Source organism: Spinacia oleracea, chromosome 3, assembly GCF_020520425.1.
Source record: "Spinacia oleracea cultivar Varoflay chromosome 3, BTI_SOV_V1, whole genome shotgun sequence".
NCBI classification, from domain to species: Eukaryota; Viridiplantae; Streptophyta; class Magnoliopsida; order Caryophyllales; family Amaranthaceae; genus Spinacia; species Spinacia oleracea.
In genome coordinates, this window is record NC_079489.1 from 17949177 (window position 1) to 17977009 (window position 27833).

Sequence of the window (27833 nt, forward strand, 5' to 3'; positions counted from 1 at the left end):
ATTTCATAATTTACTTTGTGTAAGTTGAATTCTTAAGGTGAATAAAAGATCCCTTTATCGTTAGCGATATGATAAAACATCATAATTCTGAATGTGTACAACTGCAAAACTGTTGGAGAATACAGTTAAATACATATTAACGCAACGGAATAATCCCCAAAGTCAGGAAGCATGTATAAAGTACAGATTAAGCAGACTTACGTTTGTAGCGTGTTTTCCCTAGTTCAACAAATCACGAACACGAACAAGAACTCCAAATGTCGTTTCTATCCTTGGTTCACCGACACGTTCAGATCCGTCTTGAGATTTATAGCTTAGACGTCACTCAAGATATTTTAGCTTTTAGGGAAGAACAATTTACGGAGGCAAAAAGAGAATAGGGGTTCTCTTTTAGGTTAAAACTGATGTACGTGAATTAGTTGTGTGTACAAACATAATGTGAGAGGTGAAGTGTTATAACCCTAAAGGTTATAACATGACCGGCCAAGGCACAAGGCCTCAACCGGCCAGCTTCACGCACAAGCCCACGAAGCAGGGCTGAATGGTAAATACAATATTACATTATGAATAGTAAAGGGAAGTCCTTGCTTTTATAAGCGTTAGGATTCGTATTAAAACTTTAATGCCCAATATATATTTGAATAAGACAATTGTCAAAAACTACCTTATAAAATTGAGTTTTTTGTGAAAAACTACCTTACAAAAACATTGTATTTAAACTTTAATGCCCAATATATAATTGTTGCTTGGAGACGGAGGTACCTTTCCTCGTTTATGAATTCATAAGAAATGGTACATTGTATGACCATTTACATGATGAACAAAAGGTACATCTTCTGACATGGGATGTTCGTCTGAGGATAGTAGCTGAAGATGCTGAGGTCTTGGCATATTTGCACACTACAATTACAATACCGATAATATATTCACAGGGATATAAAATCTATGATGAGAGATTAGAGTAGAGTAGAGTAGAGTTGAGTTGAATGATAAGAGATGACCGTGCTTGATTAATATAAACCTAAGTCCACTGTTCTACAAAGTTGTTCCGGAAATATCGCACCATGGTTGACTTTTACTCATTTAAACATTACTTTGACTCTTAAAACCTCAAATTGTGTGTAAGTAAAAATTATAAAAAATTAATATTTAGAAAATATATATCAATACGAATCTAACATTACTCCACATGACTAAAATTTCCATACGTACGAATCACAAAAAATGGCCAAAGTCGTAGTGTGAATAGTGTAAAAAACAAATGGTGCGATATTTCCGGAACGGAGGAAGTATGAATTTCAAAATATTAACATCCATGATAATCAAATACAAAAACTATAAGCCTCTATTTGGAAATTTCTTATTATGCTATCTTTATGTTTTATTCAGCAAGTAATTATACAAATTACTGCATTACACATTGATAAATATATCAATAATATCATAAACTAAGTTGAGTCACTTGTCGAATCAGCATGAAAGATTATCACCAGGAGCAACTCCAAAATCAGCACAATACTTCTGATAAAACTGAATACGGTCATTAGCTTGATCCTGGTTTTGGCCATTGCATTCAAGAGCACCATTGATGGCTTTGGTGGTAGCGCCGAAACCTTGGTTCATAACAGAGTGAACATTAGTCATCCAAAACCACATTGCAGATTTGAAGGATGTATCCACATCAGTAGCCACCATTTCAGGGTTGTTTAATCCATCAAATCCAATCGCGATTCCTGCAGCACCATAATTGTAGTTCCATGACAGTTGAAGAGGTCCTCTGCCGTAGTACTGCTTCCCTGCTGTACAAGGGTATTGTGCTTCGTTGTCTGTATCGCAGTAAGTGTCTTGGAGGTTTCCATCCTTCTCCTCTATGTGGCAGAAATCTATAAACAACAAACCATGTTTTGTTTCAACTTTCAAATTCAGGATAATTAATTAATCAACTGCATAAAACTAAACTAAGACATGAACAACTCACTGGTAGTCTCATGTGAAACATGAGCAAAGAAAGCAGCCATTTCCTTCTTGTTGTCATCGCTGGAGCCTGAGGTAGCAAACTGAGGGAAAGCACCAACAGCATTAAGAAAGGAAGCGCGAGTATAGAAGTTTTTCCCGGGACAAGATGCATCAGCTTGGCCAATAATCCCATCAAAGAATGCCTGAGTCACAATATCAGACACGGATGAACCACCACCACCACCAGTACTCGGAGTAGTTGGCGTACTTGGAGTCGGGGTGCTCTGACAAGGTCCAGATTGACAGTTACCAGGACCGCAATACGGGTCCCCATTGCCACAGAACCCAAAATTGCTGCAGCACATGTCAGGAGAACACCCGCAGTTTTGAGCAAATAAACTAGTTTGTAACAACGAAAATGTAGTGATGATTAGAGCCAAACACAAGGTGTTTTTCAAAAGGAATGCCATTTTGTGTTATGCAGTTTTGTTTTGATGATGAGAAGATTAAGTGATTGCACAAGGGTATTTATAGTTGAATTATGTGTAGAAAAGTCTAAGAGTTCATTTGAAAGGTACGCTTTTGACCTGATGCTGGTTGATTGAACACGGCAGTGGTTCATTTTTCTCTCATGTTATAAATTTATCATACTGGATTAGATCTTTGATCATTATTTTACAAAATATTTAACTAAATATCCCTACACTACTGCATAATTATAATTTTTTTTTAACATAAGTTATTTAAATTTATTCATCTAATATGCATATTATATATGTGTAAAGCTAATTTGACCGACATATCCAGTAACTTTATTTTCTATTATTAATATATTGATTTGACTAAAACATTATCAAAAAGTATTTATCAAAGTTATTATTACGTGGTATCTATTATTTCCATAATTTATAAACTAATAATTTTTACATACATAGATATTTCATAAAATGGTAGAGAATAAAAATAACATATAGTATGTAATATTTGTTTTAGGAAAATGTTTTAGGCGGAAATATTTTACACTAGGAAATTTTACACTAGGAAATGACATGTGTCATTCCTAATGTCTGTTTTAATATAAATTAATAGATGTTTACTAATCTTTGACTCATTAAATCAGGATAGTCTACGTTTGCCTAACAGCTGTTTAGATTGACGAATTCTTTCTTACGAGTCCCTTCTTTTTCAAGGAAGAACTGTGGAGTGTCACATTCACATACATTGAGCTGAACGAAGAACATGACACGACACTAACCTTTTCGTCATTCATCAATAATAAAGTAATAATTCATGGTGAGTCTTTTCTCCCTGTTACGTTACAGCAGTAACCCCGCGTGACATTGTTATCCTCTCACATTTTTCTTCGGTAGAAACTATTTAAAACATCAGTAATCGGAAAATTTACAGGGAATATATAGCTACTAGGCTACTGAAACATAACCAAATCCCAGTACAATGTTATCATGAAGGTTGCATCTGTATAAGCGATTTTGAATAATTGGGCTGCTAAGAAATAATAAGAATGCAAACACGTTACTTAGGCTGCTACGTTGCTTAAATCTGGGTCTATTTTTCTATTTCAGCACAAAATGCAAAGAAGATAGTCTAAACAAAAACCAAAATCTGTTACATTTTAGAAACATGCAGTCAAAATCAAGGACCCTTTATAGATTCTTCTCTTTCTGAACAATTCCTGCACGAAAACAACCTAAAACTAAATTGTCAAATTTAACTTTTCTTCCCTACGAGCAAAGGTATAAACACACATATTCCTTCGAATACGCTTCACACTAGTCAAGAAATTGGGTAAATTTATCATCTTCCAAAGAATATGCCTAATTTCAATTCCTATGCAGATATTTCATTCTTCTTTATCTGTAACTAGTTCTAGAAACGAGCCTAAATCGCGCAAATTGAAAAGCTAACAATGAATTCAAAATGGCAAAGATTAGCAATATGCTAAACGAGTGTTGAGTTTCTTTCATCGTTCTGAGAAGGAAAATGATTTAGGTTAGCCATATGATTTAGCCTTAAAAGAAATTAACGAAACGATAAAGTTATCATAATCAAAACTCAACTTGCAAGCATGTTAAGATGACTCGAAAAGATGTCAGACTTTAACCCCATGTCATTAAAAACAAACTCGATCTAGCTCACCAAAATAAGGTATACATGATTTAAAGGGATGGAGCAAATTCCAGAAATAATTAACATATCTTCTCTTATCAAAAATTTCGAGCTGTAAATTAGGGGAAGCAAAACCCAGACGTATCCAAAAGAGCAAGAAAATCACTTAGAAGAAGCCACCTTCTTCGTACCTCCTGCTTTCTTGTCTAAATCAGCAGCCTTTCGTTTGTCCTTCCTTTCCCGTTTCTTTAGAGAAGTCATGTGTGCTTTCAGAATGGTTGCATATGAAGCTTGAAAACGCTGGTGTTCTTTGGGACCCATCTAATCGAAAATCAAAGTTGAAAAATTAATCAACACATTCATGAATTATGCAAGAAGGCTTTACAGGTCTTTTAACAAGAAATATCCTCTCAAATTCAAAAGCACTTGCAGAACTCAGACACCGAAACTTCTCTAACAACAAAGCACCATAAAAATTCGTTGCCATAGTTAAACGTTTATAATTAAGCGACGGACAAACCCAAAAGATTTGCACATCACAGGACTATCCATATTACAAAAAGAATTGCTGAACAAATGTATGCCAAACTTGATATAAAATCCATGTTAATTTGGAAGTGAGTCTGGCATTTGATATAAAATCCATGTTAATTTGGAACTTGATATACCCGTTTTCTTAGATTAACAGATGTCATACACATAAAACACTGTAGGGAATTTCCCCCTAAACTGTCCCATTCTCCATTCGAGAGGTACATGTTGATTTCATATTTCATCCAGCAACAGTGACAAAGGTTGATGCATAAATATAGCATAGGCGACTAGAAATCCACATAGCAATGCGTAAATACTGCAAGGACTACGAGTTTTTTTATTACTAAGAGCAGCCAATATGAGAAATAGAGAAATCATAATGTGCTAGACATTACAAGATCCAACAAAATCGTCGAAATATAAACGTATTGAGATATTGCAAACATAATCATTTGAAGGGGCCCAGGGTCAAAAAGCAATTACACTAGTTTAACTTTGAAACCAGCAATATTTCAGAGCGTAATGCGTCCAGCATACATCTTTCATTCACTAAAACTGCAAAGACAATGTTTGTCTTGCTCCTAAAATTCACTGCTCCTCATACTACAGTTGGAGAAAAAGCAGCACAAAGAAACCAAGTTCACTTGATTGTCGTACATCCATCATTTAACAATTACAATCAACATGGAACTGAAGCAAAAAGAAATAAAGACCATGAAGAAGGGTTCAATCACAAGAATAACATCTTACATCTCACCAAGCACTTACATTTCACTAAGACATACAATATGCCCTCTAATTGTCATCAGTGAGATTGTGAATAGCACACACAGCCAAAAACACTTCAGTATTGGGCTTGGTGACTGTGAAGGTTTGTGAGACCAAAAGGCACAAAATCCTATGACCACGCATTTCCTCGTACTACTAGATTATCATAATGAAAGATGCCTGCACTTGACATTGCTAAACAGATACTCTTGGCAAAGTAACTATCCATATAACATCTAAAAACTTACCTAAATTGTGAAAGATATTTTTTTATACCTGCAGACCTTGTACGAGAAAGCCAAACATTAATTTATAGTTCTACTTTTAGCCATCGAAAACAAATGGATACTTTCCAAAATGACCCATCAACTTCACTGGGTGAACTGCTTCTCTAGGAGACTAGGACAGTAGCACCACAGCTTTTGACATACAAGTCTGATTAACTATCCATAAGGTGTGCCTCTGTCATTAAACAGATGTTGAACCACAAATAAGACTTGCCCACCTCGTAGAAGAACCTTCCCTTGTCTCCACTTTGTACACTATCTCAAATGTATTTCTAAGGCATGATATGATCAAAGGCCCAAGAATGGTTATTGAAGACCGTTTCCACATTCCATTTCATTTTCTATATGAAAGAGACAAACTGATTACCAAGCTCAGTAGAAGTGTTATGCCTCCGAGCTACAATTCACAAACATTACTGGGATATCCTTTAATTATAGCAAAAATAGCCAGGAGAGCATCTCGTAAAGTCGATGAAAATGAATGAAAAGTTCCCCATAAGCTAACCTTGACATCCCAACTGTAAACTGGATACCACAGCAGAATATACATTTCAATTTTAGCCACTTTTAGTGATCCTTTTAAAGTTTATAGAACATATATCACTAGCTCCAAGCCAAAATCCCCAATAAGCTAATATTTGCATCCCAACTATAAACTTGATTGCACCTACAATCCAATTATTATAAGAAGCTGGTTGAAATCATACATCTTAAAAAAAAATTCCCTAGTCCTTATTGTAAACCCTAAATGTGTATTTCTTGATTCCTTATCCCCACAAAAAGGATTATTAGCACAGTAGCTTTCAGCTGAAAGTATATACATCAATTTAAGGCTGCTTGACCAAGTTTCTGTCAGTGGCTCAATGTGAACCCTTAGGTGAAAAGTATTTGGTACGATAAACTAATGAAAGTAGATCTATTGGAGTACCTTTAAAGTGGTATAAACCTCCACATGAAGTATAACAACCAAAATCTTCTAACGCAACTGAAAAAGTTTCAAATCTTGCTTTTAATTGGTGAAAATATTCTCATTAAATCAAGTGTCATAAGGGCAACATCCTTACAATGAACTAAGACACTCAAAATAGTAAAGACACATTGATGATAAGGCAAACATGCCTTCAATTCGTGTCGGGGTCTTGCTCGGGTACAACCCAGTGGCTCTGTTTGTGCCGTATCATACAGCTAGATACACGTGCCAAGTAAATCGGGCTAGAAAGTATGTTTTGACCTTACTGTCTATGATTTGTATTAAATTTACAAATTAAGAAAATGACACCTATGACTAAAAACTAGGAGTATGTTATTAAAAAATCCAAGAAGTAATTTGTAATAAACTGATACAATTAAAATAGTAATTTTAAGTGCACAAATGCACAATGAATGATGATGCATTCTAAGTGCACAAATGCACAATAAAGTGATGATGCAGCATTACAGTGTACTGTTAATTGTATATGTGTATAACATGTTAAAGCTTTAGTCCTAGTGAAACTTTAGGGTTTTTTGGTTCACACTATGTCAAGAAAACTAGCTTCGGAAAAAGAAACATGTCCAGTCAAAAGGCCAAGGCAACAAGTCAAAGAAATAAGCACATAGAAGCTTCAATGCTACCTTACCATAAATCATCAGCAATGAATATTAAGCTAACCTATACAATGGGGTATTAACTATTAAGGCAAAACAAGTGTCAAACCTCTTCATACCTCTCCCTTTATCCAAGTTTTTCCCCATTTACTTCTTGTACAAAATGGGTCAAACACATTTCAGGCTTTTGGCCCTCATCCAACATAAATAAAGGTATCTTTATTGCATTGTCGAAAATTTACCAAATCAAACCTTGAAACAAAGCAGATTGAAAACCTTGCTTTCACAGCAGGATGTGGGACATACGGTGTCGCCAAAGTTAGTTTGAAGTAAAATTGGAACCATAAACCTTAGTCCAGTATGCCAAGTAAAGGCTTCATTGGTTACTGGTGAACCATCCTTAAATAACGGCATTGGGTCATTGATAATTTACATTTAAATTATTAACAAACTTACTGGAAAAGAGAAGGATACGTCACCAAAATCAGAACCTCCAAACATCCAAATCTACCAATGATATTGTCCTCAGATCATTAGACCCAAAAAAACTATGAGCAAGGGAATTTTTCACTTTGCAGTTAAGTCTTCTTGCAAAGGAAAACAATATGAAGCACTTCATCAAGACTCTTTGTTGACATAATCTACGATTTTCCTTTAGCCATGTTGTTTAGGGATTATATATGGAGTATCACGGTCTCTATTTACTACTGCTAGAAACCGTCATGAAACTAAAGGAAATGAGGATGAAATGAAGAATTTAAGAAAAATCAAATGAACTCCAAAGATATCTAAACAGAAGATCAAGCAATGTCATTTCTATTTCAGTTGAAGTAAAAAAGAATCAACCCTCCAATAATAATCCTAATTCCTATATTGAAATTGGAAACGATTGCAAGACCACAATTGAATCCACGTAACTTAGCTAGTTATACCTACACTACCGAAATTCCACCGCCACCACACAGTTCCATAGTATCTGTAATTGATCAGCACAAATATCCTCACAAGCAATTTAACACTATAACACCCAACACTGTAATTAACAAATTCCAACATACTGTCCATTCAAAATTATCAAATTCCAAGGGCATCACAATAGATAAAACAATTTAAAACAACAGAAACTTGTGAAATTGTACCGTGGTTGAAATTGTTTTCTTGCCATCGGTTGCTCGAATCAGGCATCGGTAATCAATAGCTTCCCCAGCCGTACTCAGCTTATTCCTCTGCACCTTGGATTTCATGGAGGCTATAATCACATAAAGCGGCATCAAAATCAAACTACAATACACCAAATTTTTACTCAAAAAAACGAAAGGACAAGAAAAGGAGGACATACATCGCTTGAGAGTAACCCAAACTGAACCCTTCTCGGTACTTCGCTCGAACATGGACGTCAATTCATTCAAAAACGAGTCCGAATTTAATGGGGACTGTAAATTCGAAATTCAAACAACGAAATACATGATTCACCACTCAAATACGAAAATTGCAAATTTAGATTTTTGTACAATTATTCGATGATTTCTAGATCAAGAAGATGTGGCATTGGTGTGAGAGCGAAATTCGGAGAAGAGTGTGGGAAGAGAAGAGTACCTTGACAGAGGATGCGGAAGAGGAGGGTGTTGTGGCTGAGGAGGCTCGATTGCGAGGTTGCGCCGGCGGCATCGCGGCGGTGCTGCGGTGGAAATGTCTTGAAAGATTGACTGTGGGAGACCGGAGAAAGAGAAAAACAGGGAGTGAAGGTCTCCGTCGATTGGCTTAGGTCAGGGTATTTATATGATGAGCTTTTCATTCACGTGCTTTCCACGTGACGTTTTACTTCATACTTTCACAATGACGATCAGAGATTAGGGATGGCAATGGATCGGATTCGGGTCAGATGTAGTAAACTTCAAATCCGATCCATTTAAAATTCAGACTCTATAATGACATCCATATCCATATCCATATCCATTTAAATTCCGGACTCCAAAATTGCATCCATATCCATATCCATATCCATTTAAAATTCGGACTCCACAATTGCATCCATATCCTAATTCGAATCCATATAAAAATCCGAATCCATATCCATATCCAAATCCTTACTTACATAGAACTTGTACTTCTTAATTTTAAAATAAATTAGAAATCATATTTCTCATTTACCAAAATCTAATGAGTTTCTAATAAATTAATTAATTACAAATATATGCGCTTTAATTAAATATATTTGATTAAATCGGGAAATTCCTTTAAAAAAAAGTTATGTACGAAAAATAATACACTTTGAAATAATTTCGAGCCGGATTTTGACTCAGATTCGGACTCTGGTCGGATTCGGATTCGGGTCGGAGTCTCTGCATACTCCATATCCTATCCATATCCATTCGGATTCGGATGTTTTTAATCAGATTCCGGTACAGACTTTTTTTTCTCGAATTCGGATCGGATATTTTCGTCCGGATCGGGTCGGACTTCATTCGGATTCGGATGTCATTGACATCCCTATCAGATATGGTCGATATGGTGGCTTGGATGGGTCATGGGTGGGTTGGTGAGTCGTGGATCGTGGGTCGGGGATAATTGACACACGATCCACCTCAGTTAATTTAAGGTGGGTCGAGTCGTGGGTTGTATCGGAAAATATGGACACAATACATGATGGGGTGGGTTACGTGAGTCGTGGGTCGTGGTGGGTTGTGCGGGTCAAGTGGGTCCGATGTGTTTGGTGGGTCACGACATATTTTGGGGCTTGGTGTGACTCCGATTTGTCAGGTGGGTTAGGTGGGTTTAAACGAGTTTTATAAGCTTATTTGGGTTAGGTGGGTTTGGATGATTACTTAAGCAGTTAGGCGTCAATAAGTTATAATTTTATATGAACTTAAATTAATTAAGTTTTATGTTATTCCATACTCATACAAATATAGTTAATGTACATTTAAACAATAAAATTAAAATTTATTAGCATTTTAAACATACAAAATAGTTTAAATTAGGGTGGTGGGTCTGATGGGTCACATGGTTAGGTGGGTTGGGTTTGTTTGTTGGGTAGGATGGGTCGGGTGTACCGTGGTGGGTTGTGTCAGGTCCGATGGCCGGAGTGGGTCGAAATGGGTTGTGTTAAAAAAAAGTCGACCCCACGACACATCAAGAAAAATATCCGGGTTGGGTGGGTTGTGTCGTGGGTCATACGTGAATCCGACCCACATGACACATTATGGGTTGTATCATAGTGGGCTGGGTCGGACCCCACCCACTAGTCATCTCTAATGACAAGCCATCATGTTCCTTGTTTAGATAATGGCATTCCCCTATTCTTAAATTGGCTGAGTCAAGTCGGATTTTTATTCTATTTGAGTTAATCTTGATAAAGATTTCTATCAGATTATTTAGCGTCAGGTGATTATGGCTCTAGAACCTCAAGATGTTTGAGGTAGTATTCAATTGAAATACTATTGCAAATTTCCTTAATTATTGAACTTGAATCAATGGGTTGATATTCATAATTGTAGTTTGAGTATTATATTTATCTAAAGATTAAAACAAGTCTGTGGAGGAAATAATGCTTTGTAATTCGTACTCTGTATATATTACTTTTTTTAAACACAAAATAGGAGATGTATATATTAGGACTAGGACCTAGAAAAGACGGAGTATCATACAAAAATTAGCAAAAGAAGCTAATGGTCATGGAGGTACACAAAAGTGCTGCCAATCTGCCATAGCTTAGCAAAAACAGAAAACTAGCATTGGTCAAAGTGTAAGGATTTCCATGGAAGCCCAAATCAACCAAGGAGGCAACATCGGCAAGCATGTTAAGATCAACGCATTGTTGAATTTCATATCTTTTTTCCCCCAATTCTCAGATTGATTAGTCACCTCATTCAAATCTCCCAAAACCAACCAAGGGGTAGAAGGAGATCAAAGTTCATATCTTTTGGTAGTTGTACTTGGTGCATAAATACTAGTGATATGAACTTCAGGTTGTGAAGGGTTTAGCTTAAAAAGAGCGTGAAAGTAATTTGGAGTTTTTTCAGTATGTATGTAAAATCAATGAGCCAGAATTTGGCTTGTAGAACATCCAAACCCCTCCCCTGCGGCCTTCAGCAGGGACACCCAGAAATTTATCAAAACTTAAATATTTCGCCACAATAGAGGCTTTTATCCTCACCATTTTTTGTTTCGAGAATGATGAAAATAGATGGCTTGTGATTGCTAATTATATCCCAAGCATAAAGAATGAAATCATTCTTAGAGGATCCTCTAACATTCCACAATACTAATTTCATATTAATATCTGGAAAGGGAATTGGAGAGTAACATGTTTCTTTTAGCTCATTGACAGGAATCCATGGACAGAAACTCTCTCAGTCCTTCCAATTCTTCATTTGGTCCAGCTGGAAGATATCCTTCATTGTTATCGACCGAAGCCTCGCCTGAATCTCCTTCTTCCCGCCGCCCCAAATCCTGAATTACAGTTGAAGTCCCACCACACTTTTTACTATTGTGTATATTGTCGTATGGTTTGATAGCAGCTCTAAATCGAGCTATATTGTCTTTGACAAAGCAAAGCTTGTTAAGTTTCTTGGTGGAGGTAGAAGAGGAAATAAGGGTATTGGAGACGGGAATGGTGGTGAAGGGAGAGGGAGATTGGAGTGAGCCTGGTAAAAGTTCAGACTGCAAATTCTGGTATTCTTGCAGCTGAAGGAGTGAGTTGTGCATCAAGGCTATCTTCTGGGGAGTTGGTGGAGTTTCGAGCGACGCCCATAGGAGAGGGTTCTGCATTAGTCTCCCCGACATTGGGTTAGTCGAAGGATCCAGATGTGATGTTTGAGCAGGTTGTGGTTTGTGAAGGGGATATGGTGTTAGAGACCTCCTCAAGCTGCTCACCATCTACTGTTGGAGGGTTTTGTTGAAACATGGAGCTGGTGGTGGTGAACTTGGTGGAGTCTCCGCATGCAGAGGGGAAGGTGGAGGGCTGGGAAATGGTGGTGGAGATGGTGGTGATGAGGTGCGAAGGATTGGTGGGAGTGTATTTTCTAGTTGGCGAGTTCGAGATGATCGCCTGGATGCTCTTTGTTTTCTTAGTCGGGGGTATTGTGGTTTTCTCTCCATTATTACTCTTTTTCTGGGTTGAAGTAAGATCAAGGTTGGGTGAGTTCATGGTGGTATTTGAAAACTGGATAATGGAAGAATTCGAAAGGTGACCGCCCATATTGGCCATTTGGTGGCTATATATTACTGGTTCCTCCGGGCGAAAGTATAAAGGAATTTGTATATTACTAGTTCTTCCAGAAAAGTAGCCGAAAACTGAGTTTATGCGGCTTATATGACATGTTCGCTTTAGTTTATATTATCTCTTCGTATTTTACACTGGAGACGTGTGAAGGACGATAAACTAAGAAAGTACGGACACGCGTCCCATGTTGGATATGTATTGGACACAGATACTCCATGCACATGTAAAAATATGTGTACGACACCCGAAATTAAGTGTCCGGCTTTTTTAAAATATTTGGACACGGGACACGGACTGGATACGTGGTTGACACATATTTCAATATTAGTCAAAATATCAAACTTTCACTTTCTTTTCTCATTTCTTTCAAAGGTCCAATGCGTGTTTGTAAGCCCACAAACTCATTATCAAATACTCAAACCCCTCACACTCTTTGTTGTTGTGGAGCAGCCGTCAATACTTCACTCTTCAGATCTATAACCCATCTTATTGTTGATTTTGTTGTCTTAATTGGAAAGCATATATTTGTATTTTAAATTTAAAAGGTCGATTTATGATATTTGCAGCTTCGTATGTGCAATTGATCAATTGTGTTACTTTATATTTGGCGATTGTAATTGACAAGTAAGATAAAATAGTTGGTGGCGGCAAGTTCGAGCGTGAGTAATGGTGTCCCGGAGCCTTTTGTGTGGGCAACGGGTGTTCCTTCTCAAGGTACGTTTGTGTCTCTGGTTGATGCAGGTTGGAAGAAGATCAGGAAGAGGAGGGGAAAGGAATGGGGTGTGGCGATAGCTTGGAAGGGTGAACGTCATATAGAATCTCATATCCAAGGGTGGAAGCGAGTGTGTGCTTCATTGCCCCCTTACAAGCCTAGTGTATTGCAATATATGAAGGCCTGAAAGGGGATTTTCACCATGCTACCAACATTATTATGAAGACTGACTGTCAAGAGGCGATCGATGCGCTTAGAAATCCTTGTTCAGCTGATATTCGTATCCAGCACATAGTCCATGATATAGCTTCTCTAGCCTCTTCTTCTTCCTTTCATTATGTTGTGTTTATTAAGGTTAGTAGACTTATGATTTTTATTTTTATTTTTATTTTGAAAGGTAATAGACTAATGATTAGTATTAAGGTTGTGTGTATTAAGGCTAGTAGACTAATGGTTATCACTTAACAAAACTCAGTAGTTATTTCTTTGCAACAAACTAGCAAGTCTCTGAGAGCTTGATAAAACATCATGAAACATGCTTGAAAGCAAGAAGTTAATCACTGCATGGGTTTTCCTTCCGGTTAAAAAACAGAGATTCATATCCGAAAGCTGCGCCCACATCTTCCTAAAAAGTCCTCAAATCTTGAGGGTTCAAATTAAGTAAATGTTCAGCAGGTCATACAATGATGTATTTACACTGCACACTGATAATAGTGAGAATATTTGATTAGATGTGTATTTACAAAGAAAAGTTCCATTTGAATTTGCCAAAAAAATCTGTAAACTATGATCATTCTTGAAATCATGTATCTGCAACTTCTCAACTTTGCAAAAACTTGAAACAAACAGATATTTTGGTTACTGGTTCTCCAGCTTCTTCCACAAGTAGAACGCCCTTCTGATGATAGGATCTGCTGAAAAACCTTCAGCATAAGCACTGATTGCATTTAACAGGGTTGTAAATTTCTCACCATCATCCTGTATTTATGCAATAAATATTAGGACACTCAACCATGACTAAACAGCTAATTTCTTCTCAGAAATAAACAAATCTAACAAGCTTAAACTCATACGTGGCGATGTTATACAGTAAAAATCAGTACTAAACAAAGAAATCATTCAAGTGCTAGCAAATCCTCCCTACATGTTAAACCTGATATTTCCCAGATGCATTCTGCAAATTTAACACATACAGGTGTTCACCGAGGTCAATCTAACCATCAATTAGATGCACCAATTATGATTCAATTAGCAACTACTTGACAGAGTTTAGTTTGCTAAAGACAGCTATAGTTGCAAAACAGATAACCTCATTGATGATGTTATACAAACCTCTGGCTTTTGAAATATCAGATCAGAGGTAGCAAATGGAACAAGGTACTCAGGAAGATCAGAACGCAGCATTGCCTGCAAGACGAAACTTATGTCAATAGAGGAAAATCATCATATGCATATAATTCAAATCATACTTTCACGAGTTTTTCTAGATTTTCCTTATTCAGAAAGATTAAAAGTAACTCAGCAGAAATCGGCATTCATGCTAAGACACTGGCATTAAATTATACATATATACATGCCCCAAAAACAGTGTTTTAATATATAAAGTTGTCAGAACAGAAAAATGTAAAATTTAATGCATGCAACAGAACATTGCCGTAAATGCCTCTAAAGAAGCTCCCACCTTGAGCGGAAGGGGTCAAAGTATACATATCCTTACACTTGCGATAACAGAAGGTTTGTAAACAAAAAGTAAAGGACATCCAAAAGAAGAAACAATCTAAGTTATACGGCATGTACAAAGTGTTATTTCCCATTAGTTCTCTGAACAAGATAGAAGGGAGAAATTTATCATCAGTTGAGAACGAAGATTATCCCCACACATGGAGCTATTCAATATAAAGAAAGCTTGGATGAAAAGAATTACCAAATTTTTACTCAACCGAGCGAGATCAGCACTTGATATCAGTGCCTGCACAGTCAAAACAGGAATGAAATGAATACTTAAAGATGCATGAATAGAAACCAAGTAAAATACAATCAATATCAAGGAAAACAAGCCCTTCATTATACGCCTTCAATATCAGAACTCAGAAGAAGAAAAAGAAAAAACAAGACATCCTTGTATCCATCAATAGGCTCACTGACTCACTAATATATATACAGCACAAACCAGCACAGAGTTACATTTCACATCTGTTGATTTTAGAGGCCTGCATACATTAGCTTTCAGTACACAAATTCAATAAAGGGACCAATAGTCTTTATAGCGGACCGTCTAAACATCATCTGTGTGCACCGCCATCTAGATTATTAAATAAGTACCTACTGAATACACCAGGGCACCAGTTCTCTAATCTAATCCCTGCTAAACATTTCCACGAGTGAGACCAAAAGGGATTTTAAAATATGATTTTCAACTGAGGATGATATTACTTGACTCTCTGAAACTACAGCATTCTAAACACCATACATAATTCTTAAAATAGTTTTGTCTGATTTCCTCTTATCCTTTCCAAGTTCCGTCCTCAATTTTTTGTCAACACACATAAAACCATGAAGGTTCTCGTTGTGTCCCAGCCACTACTAAAGAAACAAAGCATAAACTATCCTCCTCCGCAACAACATAAAAACCTTACAGACGCAGAACATGGGAACAGCACCAACATAGGAATGCATTGGAGTCTAATAACTATAAAGAATGACTACTAAAGAAACAAAATAAGCAAGTGACAGAAGCAGATGAGAAAGATTATCCATCTCCTAAAAAATCTTGTCTCGTGAAGGATTTGCAAAAAATTGTCTTAACTACACACCAATGGCAAAAGTATTTGCAGATTCATATTCTAGATGTCTTCTTTCATCCTACACTTGATTTGAAACACCCCAAAATAGTTCCTTGATCACCGACTTCCTTACTTTCATATCCTATTAGTGGATGGAACTTCAAACAACGATTAACAAGACACTAGTAGCAGTTTTGATTTTCTTTTTCCAGAATTAATGTTTTACACAGTCTCTGATTCCACCACCCAAGATTATCTACATATTGTCTTTTGATACCTCCACACGCCACCTCCCTCAAGAACTCATCAAACCAGTAATTACACGATATATCTATGATTAAATCAAGAATATTATTTTGTCTTATACAGGAAGAGCAAATACAATGTCCACGTATGGATGAATGAATGCTGCCAGAAGCAGTCTAATCACCTCCTGCATTCTGCTTTAAACTAGCCAATCAACATACATATATCAGATTTACTTGCCTTTATCATAGCAGTCAAGAGAACTTGTACCTCTTTTATATGGCCTTGTTGCATTTTATCAACATTAGACAACAATTCTTCCAAAGAACCAAATTCTGTTATCAACTGAACAGCATTGACTTCCCCTATTCCAGTTACCCCTGTATTAGAAGTACTCAAAATTTAAGAATCTCATTACAAATCAACCTCCAAACTAAAAACAAATCCATTCATGACGTTATGAGAAGACTCTAGAACATTCCAAACCAACCTGGGATGTTATCACTTTTGTCACCAACAAGTGCGACAACATCAACAAACTGCGAAGGACTTAAGGTCCCATATCTTTTGGCAAAATCCTCTACACCAAATGAGACCATCCTACACAACCAGAGAATACCAAATTATATGAACAGCAGAAAAACTCGAAGGGCAATGGAAAGACACTTAAATAGATAGAAGTAATTAAGTTTGGAAAACAAATTTTATTTTGGGTACATGAGGTTAAGCGAAAATGTGAAGTTCCACTTTGGTGACCTATATTTTGGATATTCCCAATTTAGATACCTGAGATTCATATATTGATATCTCTTCAGTTCCTCCACCCACACAGAGCTAACTCCGCCATTTTATGGACAATGATAACCCAGATAAGGCAGGTTGACTGACCACGGATTGAAAAAAATAACAATTTGATCCAACTACCCAAATCAGTCAAAAGCAACTGGAATTTAGTTTATGAATGAAATGTTAAAAAAAAAGGCCACCTGGTTTGGTAAAAGAATTGACTAGGTCAGTAAATTATCAGAGGTGTTAACTTTGTTTTGGTGTCGATGCCTTAAGATAAATTATTTTATAAACATCCGGGATCTAAAATGGGAATATCACTGGCAGTCCTCTGGGAAGTGAAAAACTATATAGATGATAAGAGCACCCCAAATCTCATTACACAAAGACATTCTGGAGTATGTACTCTAAGCAAGCCTTCAAAGAGATGCTAAATACAAAACTTTTCAAAAAAAAAATTAAATTAAAGAAGAGTAACTGTTGGAAGACATCTAATAGGGGAAAATTCTATTATTTATTTCCTACCTAGCTACCCACAGGAGTGAAGGACAATGTAGAAAACCGATTACTATAATATCTTTCAAGTTTCAACCCTAATGCCTCCCAAAGGTCACACAAAAACTTTGCAACTGCTCCAAAGTCCAAAGTAGTCACTCGACACGAAAATCTTGAAGCAGTCAAGCAGGAACAAACATGAATGAAACATAATAGAGAAGGTATTCACAACTAAAAATGTAGACCAAATCTTTATAACATGAGAAAACTAATGGCTACTGGAAATACAAATTTAATCGAAAACCATATGGCAAACATGATCATCTCTCGGGGTATTAGAGGAAAGAACAAAGAATTTCAAAATCAAAATAAAATTAACACTAACTCATCTCCACGCGAAGCAATCCGTAGAAGACGCAGGGAAGGTGACAGAAGCTGGAAGAAATCTTTATCTGGTGAGACAACTCGGACCTGTCATAAAACTAGTTAGTACTACAAGTCAGAAATGGGGTAGATTTCAATCTAGTGAATAATATGTATGCTAATAGCAAAAGTTGAGACTTGAAAATGTTTAAAGAGGCAGTCAAATTGCAATATGTAGAGGGAGTTTCCCTTTCACACTTTCATATAGATAACTTCATATTGTACACAACAATAAATGAGAGATATAATAAGTTTCCAGCTAAAACTACTCATGTTACTCAGCCATGCAAGGAGGTGTAGCTTGTGTTAAGATGAGGTAGAATATGCTAACCACTTATATCCTAGGTTCTTTTTCTTTGGCTCATATTCTTAGCTCTGTTTAGAATGAGTTTGATGCAACTCGGTAAATGTGCTTGTAGCTTGAAAAAAAGAGGACAGGGAAGGCTGGGATCCCCAGTGTAAGTTGGCTCCCTTTGCAATCTGATAAACGTTGGTAATGTGGAAGAAAATAAACCAGCAAACGTTTGAGGGAAAGGCTTCTACTTGTCAGTAATTTGAATTTCTTTCAAGATTCTAGTATAATTGGAGCCAAGTGTTGCATTCTAAGTGACTTGTTTAATTGTATTTGTAGCATTTACAGGGAGGGCATCTGCTGCAGTCCTCCTTGGGCTTGGGAGATAACCCCTTCAATTCACAAACCAATCACCCCGCATGCTATACTGCAGGGTTTAGAAAAGGTGTAGAAGCACATCATTTCATCCATAACCAATCTAGACAAACATACAGAAATGCGGGTAAATGAATCATGCAATTCAAACTATATACAACCCAGATTTCCAATCTATTACTCAACATCATGGTTATTAAACGCATAGCTAAAATTTGACCTTGTAACCAGCCTCAACACTCCTTAGAGAAAGAGTTCCTATAACATCATCAGCTTCAACACCTGGCACCTGAGTTCAAAAAGGAAACAAATAAGGCACTATGAAGAGATTTCTCAACAACAATACACATCTGCAGCATTAACTTGGTTACCTCAATTACTTTGATTGACATAGCCTTAATGGATGCCTTTAGATACTGAAGTCCTTGAACTACAGTATCAGGTGTAGGACCACGGTTGCTCTTATATTGTGGATACATGTTGTGGCGAAAATTTGTGCCTTCGCCAAAAGAATGCTAATGTTATCAGTCCACACAATTACTAAACATCGCAGATAGAAGTCATAGAACTCTGCATAAACAAAATTTAAATAACTTTTTACATCCTGTACAGAAAAATACATACTCCATTGGAAACTACTATTTATCTGATTATGGATAATTCTCTTTATGGGTCCATATATTGTTCACTGAAACTTGCACAATTACCTGCAATTGGCCAATTGCTCATCATTAACCACTCCACACCGGAGCTAAGCAGCTAACAAGTTATCAATGCCCACTAATCCAAGTCATCCACAAATATACCTCTCTTCTTATTTGGAAGAACACCCAATCCATCAGACCCCCCCCCCCCCCCGATCAATGTTATCGTAACATCAGCTTCCTCTGAAATCTAACTACAACAACCCTCGATCTTTTCACTATATTATTTATAATTATATAGTGCGTGATGAAAATACTCTCAAAGTAGAACAGAGTAGGGCTTTAACTAACAGATTGCAAAACAAGGGGACAGGTCAAGCATCATATAATTACGGAACGCCTCCAATCAGTCATTTGCACAAGAAACAAACCTAGCTTAGCTTAAATCAACATTGACAATACCTTCCCCCCAAATTACAATTTGTACTACAATTTTATTTTTAAAAAAATAGGTGCAATGGTTGCAAACTTGCAATAGTTTTAGTACGCTCATGCCAAGCAATAATCGTGCTATTATTCTTATCCAGCTATGACAAACAGCAGATGAAGATAATCACGACTGCAAGGCTACATTTGACTAGAGGTTTGAACTTTGTTTCATCCTCGAGGACAGGTAAAAGGGACTACTTGGTGCCTATTCGATTACGTAATTATAAGTTTATAACTCAATACTAAACTTTGTTTCTGGTCCAACTGATAGCAGTAAAGAATATTATTTAAGAAACAAAAGAAAATAGGATTTGAAAACAATTTCAGAAATGTTTGGTAGATTTAAAGTCACAGAAAAACCAACAAAATTAAGATTTCAAATAAGATAGTAACAAATTAGTTTTCCCCCTCTGGCACACTTGCACTGCTTCCAATGCAACTCCGTCAAGTAGATGAAGATTTTGAAATATATAATGAAAGCATACCTTTGAACTTTACACTTTCTTTTGAGGAAATAGTAGTTTCACCAAGTGGAATTCCTGAAATTAGAAAATTCTATCAAAAGATGCAAAAATGCTTTCCAGCACATGATCATGATTTCTGCTTCAAAAGGCTAGTCTTAAAAAAAGTGTATTTAACAATATTGATTTCAGTTCACCTAGATACGGAAGTCGCACGTACAAGTTTTACAGCACACTATAAGCCCTGAATAAGTTCTATACAACTGAAGCTGATCGTTGAGGCTGATCATTGAAGAAATTATATCAATGAGATAAGCAGTGCCAGAAGGCACATTTTTCTTTTTTGCTCAAGTTTTTCCCAGACAAGTTGTGGCAACTAAAGGATTTCTAAATCAGAGTTCAAAATATAGCGAAAAATCTGAACTACATAGATAATAAGTCAGGTAGATGCCTTTGCTAGCTTTACCCCTAACTTCCACTCCATTCCAATCAACATCCCGCCATGGCCTAAAGAAAAAGTCAACACACCGGCATACCCAGATCCCTCACACGTTGCACTATAATGAATAAAAAAAAGTTGAGAATAGCCCATAAGGGGATTGCTTCATTTTCTCTTGGTTGAGTGACATACATTATCAAGATCTCCATTCAACTCCAAGAAACAATAAGGTTCCAAGCAAAAAGAATTCTCTGGACAATTACTTTTAACAACCGTATTACAACATCCAAATGACGAGTAAATTCAAGAACATCTTCCCTTCTAGGTCAGAAATTGGAGACATTATCATCAGACTACAATGTGGTTCAGCTGACGGTGACATCTAATAAAACTTGACCAATTTAGTGTAACTTTATAGCAAGGTTGTGATTCTATTGTACAACATACATGATTGTCATCATGTTAAGACACTAAAAACAGCATGACTGTCCCAAGATATTCTAGATAGCCAACCCTTTCACCCTAAACTCAAACTCCTGACTTATTTCCATAACCTCATCCACTGCCATGAATCACTTCTGGAAGTCTAGTAAAATAAAAATTCTAGACAGACAAAAAAGAGCAACACATGCCCCCTCAACAACACAATGAGGTACGCTATAATCAACTGGTTGTCAATAATCTTCAGATGGTGCACAATCATGGACTTCAAGATTCATGCAGCCACAAAATCCAGCTATTCGTAAAAGAACATCTCTGTTTTAACTTTAAAGTCAATAAACACAACTAAGAGATACAATTACACAAGCTTAACCCAGAGATATACTACCAATCTACAACTGAAGACATGATAATGCTGGACGGAAACCTCACCAATATGGTCAAATACCACCTGCACAAATTTAATGCAACAAATAAGAGGCAGGTAACAACACATATGAACCACATATAAGTAATTGAACAACAATCAATCACATATACAAAAGGCTTCACCAGATAATTTGCTTGCACAAGCTGACAAATTCGCATTAGAATTTTGACATTTAACATACACCTCCTCAGCCACAATAAATGTCTCAAGTTCGTTAGCTATGCCCAGACCAAGCCATCAATAACCCCAACAACAGGAAACAGAAAAGGTTTTTATAAGAAGATTAAGAACTAGATGTCACCCAACTTCCTACACACATGATATTATTGCGAATGTTGTTACACAATTCCTGATTCCTCAATAAAGTATATAGAATATCAATTTTCAACTTCAAAATCAACGTTTCTTAAAAATATATACAGGGCTTCAAAATCAGCGTTCCTATTCCATACATATTTTGGGTAATCCTCACGTTCTAGAAATTTGTAATATTTTCTTTTTGCTTTATTTTAGTTTGTTTCTCTTTGGGGCTTTGCCCTCAAAAAAGAAAAGGAATTTTATTTATAGTGAAAAGAAAATTATGCCGAATAGGAAAAATAGTCCTCTAATCTACACGAGAAAGTTTATAAGAAACCTTATTGTTGAAATCCTATCCCTCTCTGACCACAACACCAACAAGATGACCACACAAGCAGATGATAAAAATATATGAACTTCCTTCCTTTATTCCAGAAACCAAAATTAAAATTCGCAGATGCGATATGATTGTTGCTGCACAAATTCACTTCAACCCAACAGACTCAAGATCACTTTTTCCATAAAAGACCAAACCAAGTGTCGCCGGAGAAACTGTTAGAATTCTCCCAACTTTCAGGTGATAAAAGTCATAAAACACACATACAGAGAAATGGTTTTGTTTGGCTGTAATAGTATCTAATTTTGAGTCTATTTAAAACTGCAATTGTAAATAAAAGCCTACACTATCTAAGCCTTAGAATTCCAAATGTAACTTGAGAAAGGGAAAGAATAAGGATTAGAAAGTTTGCAGGTGTTTATAAAAGGAGTAACAACAAAGGGTACCTGAAAATTCACTTTGGTCTGAAGTATTTAACAGTGAAGACTGAAGAAAAATTAAGGATCCAGAAAAAATATGAGCCCCCTAATCCCAATCAAAAGGGTGCCTTCTATTTAACTTTGTAGGAGACACTACTACCATCACTGTCGCTCGAGGCCACAAGTGGGGCATGGTGTATAGAAGAGAGACAATATAATCAAGGGAATATGGAGAAAGGGAACTCCCCTGCATCTAAGAAAATTTGTGTTCAATCATCAATCTAGTACCTTAGAAAAGAAAAATAATACTACGAAACAAACTTTTGCTGACTAGAATAAGGAGAACAATAACTTATCATTCTCAAAGCAAACAATCTATTCCTTCGAAGTCCACAACTTTCTTTCAGTCCCTTTGTGCCGAAAAGAATCAGGCTGTAGCAGCCAGCAGAGGACCATCAAAGCCACTTCCCAACCAAGGATATATTACTAGACACCAAGTTCAAGGAACCCAAAATCTCTTTCCTTTAGGCTTATACACTAGGTTGCACGGAAACAGATCGGGTGATAACCTGCTTGTAATTCCAGGAGTATATGAAAACCATAAATCTAGAATTATATTTAGTTCAGACATTGATATCGGTGAATTGATGTGTTAAGTTCAAAAATGTGAATTTGGAAGGCGAAGGTACCTCTTAAGGTGAGAGCTTTTGCGTGGACATTGAAGTTAGGGAGGATTAAAACTAATGAATGCTCCAAAAGCGGAGGCCAAGTTTGGTTATTTCACCGGATATGTGCTTGGTTTACCATGCTAGTACTGAGTCATGTTCACATGTTTTCTTACATTGTAAATAGCGAGTTGCCTTTGGAGGAGATTTATTGCTCTTCATGAGGAATATTAAGTTTTCTTTCAGATATAATGGATTGGCTGCAAATTTGCTTAAGGGGGTTTGGAAGGGTGGAGAAGAGATTGCTATGGCGCAATACTTTCATGGCAATTATGTGCTGAGTGTGGTTGGAGAGAAACTCGATGATCTTTTCACGAGGTTCACTACCCTTCCAAGTTACTGTGTGATAAGGTCGCATATTTAGAACCTTTATGCGCCAAGGCTGGTGGGGATTTCAAGAGCAACTCACTCGGTTGGGGAGGTACAAAGATATTGGGGCAATCTGTAATTTTGTTTTCCAGATCAGCAGACAACTTGACCTCATTGTCTGTTCTCCTTTTTTCTTACTGTTAATATAATCTCTTTTCTTATCAAAAAAAAAAATTACATATATGAGCATAAAGTGGATGAGAACAGAGATGATAATAAGTTAATTCACCAGCAGACACTGACAAGACTGATGGGGAAAAGAGAGACAATCAGTAAGTGTATTAAGTATTGCAGGAGTTTATCTTAGTATTTGAATCACAATAATTGGCTATAATACCCTATCATCTTCTCAGTGTGTGGAATTCATGTATTGACTTGATTGTAAAATTGTAATGCTTTACGATTTAGATCTAGATCTCTTTTGTTACAACTATCTTCCTTTCTTTGAGATCTTCACTGTACAACCGGTACTTTTTTTGCCCGTATACTAACAAGGTACAAGCACATGGGAAAAGAAATAGCATTGGTTGCACCATACACATGGTACAACCAGACAACCAGTCATACATAAAAAAATCTCCCTTTACCTTTCTTGCATTGTCCAAACTTTTCAGTCTAGCCATGAATTTTTCCTAAAACCTTTTGCTCCGTAAAATTAGAACCCATGAATTGTAAGTACGAAATAAAATTTGTAAACAAAAGCTGGATTCTGGAAACAGTTAAAATATGAACACAGAAATTGGGTCTAGAGACCCTAGAGGCCTAGAGAAGTAGAGTCTACCACTGAACTTAAGATCTAGAAGTACTATTACTTCTTATGTGATTGTCAAAATCAACAAGCCAGGTATCTATGAAGGAGTTGAATACTTTTGACATATAAGTTGGGTTCACATGAAAAGCCTCTCATTAAACTTCAAAATTCCAAGGAGCCATTACGTCACAATAACTAAAACAAAATAAAGCTGAAGTAAAATTGAAGCTTTACCGCCACATGCGAAGGGTTGAATGTAAGTACATCAATTATCTGCAAAGGTGATAAATATTAGTCACAAGAAACAATAGGTCTGAACAAAAAAAACGAGCATGGTCATTTCAAAAAGGATTAGTGACAAAAACCTCTCTAAAATTTTACCATAGAAAGATGATCTACTGCACCAATAATATGTGAACAGAAAAGGGGGTGGGGGGTTGTCAAAACACTTACAAGAGATAAAGCTGCAAATATTGTCAGAACCCAGTCACCATTTCCATCAGCATTAGTAAGATATCCATGGTGCAATTTTGCTAGCAGAACATGGGAAAGATTAGCACAACATAAACTAACCAGTTCCTTGTGATTCTACAGGTACAGAACAAGTCAAGAAAATCCAGACAAATATTTACTATGTTGAGGAAAACAACATCATCCTAAAAATTTATCAGAGAGAAGTTTGACCTATGCAATGTAAGCCAACAGAAAGCCAAGTGATGGTCCAATGGCCCTCGAATATTCTTTGATGCTTGCAAAATAGCTGAGTTTATTAAAGGAATTTCACCAATAATAAACCTTTTTCTGAGATAAAAAGATTACAGAAATAAGTTCTGAATCGCTTATAAATACTGTGTCCAAAACTGCTAATGGCTTTCTTGTTCCATCCTGCAATCCACCATGGCTTGAAATGTGTTTTTAAACGGATTAAAAAATATGAGCTCACAGAAAGGAAAAAAACAAACGTATAAATACATAAGTGTCCAAGTCCTGAGCTTATCTGAACTTACCACTAAACCATCTTTTAAGGCAGGGGGGGTACAAGCGCAAGAGAAAAGAATAACCGAGAAGAAATTAAATTCAAATATTAGAAAAAACAAGCAGGAGAGATTGAAAGAATATAGCAGCAAGAAAAGAATATCCTCATATAATAGTTTGATTTATCCCAGCTAATCAATTGGGCGTATTAGATATAAGGAGTCACATATTTTTATTGAGTTCGAGTCGTTCAACACATCAACCAAATCACTATCTTATAGCCTCTAATCTGTAATTGTTATACACAGATCAAGGCATCGACTTACCGATGATTAAATGACACTACCAGCAAAAACATATACATAAATTAATAAAAAGGAAGCAGATTTATACATTAAAGAAAATGCAGATTATACCTAAAAGCTTGTAGTACGCCCGGTAGATAACAGCTGTCCCATCAATGAGCATCACCCTACCATTTGAAGGAGCTTCACTCACTGCAGTAACATTGGGATTGACAGAATGCAAAAATTTACGTTGTCCAATTCTTTGCTCACTTTGCAAGAAACTCTCCATATTGCTAGCAGAAAAGACATGAGGCAATCTGGCAATAACTTGTTCTGAACTGTAAGATAACTTGGAAAACTCCTAAAAGAAAAATTGGTTATAGATGTGTCAACAAGAAGCAATCAGTTGGATTATTAAAAAAATCTAAGAAATTTTGTATCTTTAATATCAGAAGCCAATGAGAAAAACAAGAGGATGAAAACAGAGAAAAAATGCCCTAAAAACAGACACTGCACATTTCAGAAAGAAAAAGAGAAAAAATACATCCAGAGAAGGATTCGGCTGAATTACCTTTACATGAAAAGCAGACGAGAAATTGTATACATACGATTTGCAAAGATTTCTGCCAACCCCGTACATAAGCAACTTATTTCCTAAACAGCCAGTCGGCCTTGAGTAGACATGAAGATGCGACAACCAATAGCAAGCCATATACTCATGCCAATATTATTTTCCTGTTGAAAACAAAGCAAATCACAAATTTTATTCCTTCTCTAGTTGTCTGTTGAATGAATAGAAGAAACTAAACCCTCGTTATTCGTAGCATAATATTATCCCCTCAACACCCTAAGGTAAATGTCCATCCAATCAGTAAATTACATTGTTCTCAATCAGTACGGGTACGTATACATTCAGTAAATTCCTTCTCTAGTTGTCTGTTGAATGAATGTACATGTTCACAATCAGTAAGGGAACCTATACATTCATCCATCTGAGGCTATCAAGATTCGCCCTTCCCTAAACTCCATTACCATCCTTTAGACTAGAAAGAAGTAAAGAGCGGCCAAAGCTCACTGAAAAAGCAATTTCCCTACAAAAGAGTGAAAACTCCTAATGACACATATTCACCATCTGAAGCTCTACTTTGGTAAATCGAAACTACTAGCATTCTTCCTAGTCATACGAAGAATTGCGCAATTTACAAACCCAAACATCACATCAGTTTGAAGTTTGCTTATTCGAAAATCACACTAGTGGATTGAAACCTCGTAAAAAATGTAGCAATCCAATCTAGTACCCTCACATAAATCGGACTAGACATCTGAAATCAGAATTCAAGAGTACATTTCAAGGTTCACTTTTTCTTTTCAAATTTCACGGTGTAACGAAGAATAAAACTTATCCAGGGGCACCCAATTTCTCTGAAACTTCGTGTTCACAACCAAATTTTTTATCTTTCGAGCACAAAATAAACCCAGAACCAAAATGGTTCAAACCTCTAACTTACACTAAACAACGTTTGCCCACAAACATACAACTAGGTCACTGAACATGCTAAAACCTCATCGCCCCACTACATTCACTAATTATTTTTTTTCATTTTAAGTGAAAACCCATCTGTAAGACAATGAAACAATCCAATGACAAAACGAAATATATAGGAACGGAATAAAAATCAGAAGAGTTATATTGCAGTAGAATATTTCAAATTTCAACCACAAAGAAGAGAATGGGCAATGAAATTAACCTTGAATTCTACAAAGGGTATAACAAATTCATTCTTTGGAAATTAAAAGAAAATACCAAAAATTAAATGGGAAATTCGAACATAAAAGTATGAAAAAGAATGGTGGTAGTTCATAGTAAGTTTAGTAACAAAAATAGAGGATGAAACAATGAAATTACTGGTAAAATTGTCTGACCTTGCTGCAGTTCAGTCGGGTATGAAACTTGCTGCTTGACCGTTTAATGTGGCACAGTAGCAGTGTGGCTCATTGGGTTATACATACTCCGTGTGCAATTATGCAAAGAAGATGAGGTTGGGTGCTAGCTTGCTTATGTAGGCAATGGCGGAATCAGCTTTTCCAATGACCCATATTACCCTTTCATTTATTCATAGTGTGTTTGCGACAAATTCTCGAGCGATTTCTATAAAATATGTAAATTACAAACG

General features: G+C 36.4%; 3 protein-coding genes across 5 annotated transcripts; all 3 read right to left on the reverse strand.

Moving 5' to 3' along the window:
- Positions 1-1292: 1292 nt before the first annotated feature.
- LOC110785389 (acidic endochitinase SP2) lies at positions 1293-2466 on the reverse strand. The gene is made up of 2 exons (XM_021989818.2): positions 1979-2466; positions 1293-1883 (listed from the first exon to the last, which is right to left on the reverse strand). Exons 1-2 carry the CDS (start codon positions 2424-2426, stop codon positions 1471-1473), a joined length of 861 nt encoding a protein of 286 aa, XP_021845510.2. The 5' UTR covers positions 2427-2466; the 3' UTR covers positions 1293-1470.
- A 1598-nt stretch (positions 2467-4064) lies between these two features.
- Positions 4065-9016, reverse strand: LOC110785427 (signal recognition particle 14 kDa protein). The gene is made up of 4 exons (XM_021989871.2): positions 8856-9016; positions 8599-8692; positions 8399-8508; positions 4065-4404 (listed from the first exon to the last, which is right to left on the reverse strand). The coding sequence occupies exons 1-4, from the start codon at positions 8925-8927 to the stop codon at positions 4246-4248; spliced, it is 435 nt and encodes a 144-aa protein (XP_021845563.1). The 5' UTR covers positions 8928-9016; the 3' UTR covers positions 4065-4245.
- A 4801-nt stretch (positions 9017-13817) lies between these two features.
- LOC110785426 (uncharacterized) lies at positions 13818-27779 on the reverse strand. 3 transcript variants are annotated; one of them, XM_021989869.2, is made up of 15 exons: positions 27583-27779; positions 26231-26394; positions 25789-26020; positions 24851-24930; positions 24632-24670; positions 21502-21520; positions 20214-20267; positions 18967-19094; positions 18816-18884; positions 17891-17976; positions 16715-16824; positions 16495-16604; positions 15120-15164; positions 14528-14602; positions 13818-14173 (listed from the first exon to the last, which is right to left on the reverse strand). In XM_021989869.2, the coding sequence occupies exons 2-15, from the start codon at positions 26369-26371 to the stop codon at positions 14054-14056; spliced, it is 1308 nt and encodes a 435-aa protein (XP_021845561.2). In that variant the 5' UTR covers positions 26372-26394; positions 27583-27779; the 3' UTR covers positions 13818-14053. The 3 variants fall into 3 exon arrangements, with proteins under 3 accessions (XP_021845561.2, XP_056695287.1, XP_021845562.2); XM_056839309.1 differs by lacking the exon at positions 27583-27779 and adding an exon at positions 27408-27547; XM_021989870.2 differs by lacking the exon at positions 20214-20267.
- Between the last annotated feature and the right edge of the window lie 54 nt (positions 27780-27833).

What these genes read in the sequence shown, in the direction of transcription:
- LOC110785389 (XM_021989818.2), bottom strand. Translation starts at nt 2,426, where the DNA reads ATGGCATTCCTTTTGAAAAACACCTTGTGTTTGGCTCTAATCATCACT. An exon ending in TGTTTCACATGAGACTACCA is followed by an intron (nt 1,884 to 1,978) that starts GTGAGTTGTTCA and finishes TGTTGTTTATAG; the next exon opens with ATTTCTGCCACATAGAGGAG.
- LOC110785427 (XM_021989871.2), bottom strand. Translation starts at nt 8,927, where the DNA reads ATGCCGCCGGCGCAACCTCGCAATCGAGCCTCCTCAGCCACAACACCC. An exon ending in CTTCCGCATCCTCTGTCAAG is followed by an intron (nt 8,693 to 8,855) that starts GTACTCTTCTCT and finishes TCGAATTTACAG; the next exon opens with TCCCCATTAAATTCGGACTC. An exon ending in TTGGGTTACTCTCAAGCGAT is followed by an intron (nt 8,509 to 8,598) that starts GTATGTCCTCCT and finishes ATGTGATTATAG; the next exon opens with CCTCCATGAAATCCAAGGTG.
- LOC110785426 (XM_021989869.2), bottom strand. Translation starts at nt 26,371, where the DNA reads ATGGCTTGCTATTGGTTGTCGCATCTTCATGTCTACTCAAGGCCGACT. An exon ending in TATTTGCAGCTTTATCTCTT is followed by an intron (nt 24,671 to 24,850) that starts GTAAGTGTTTTG and finishes TCACCTTTGCAG; the next exon opens with ATAATTGATGTACTTACATT. An exon ending in CAAAAGTGATAACATCCCAG is followed by an intron (nt 16,605 to 16,714) that starts GTTGGTTTGGAA and finishes CTTCTAATACAG; the next exon opens with GGGTAACTGGAATAGGGGAA.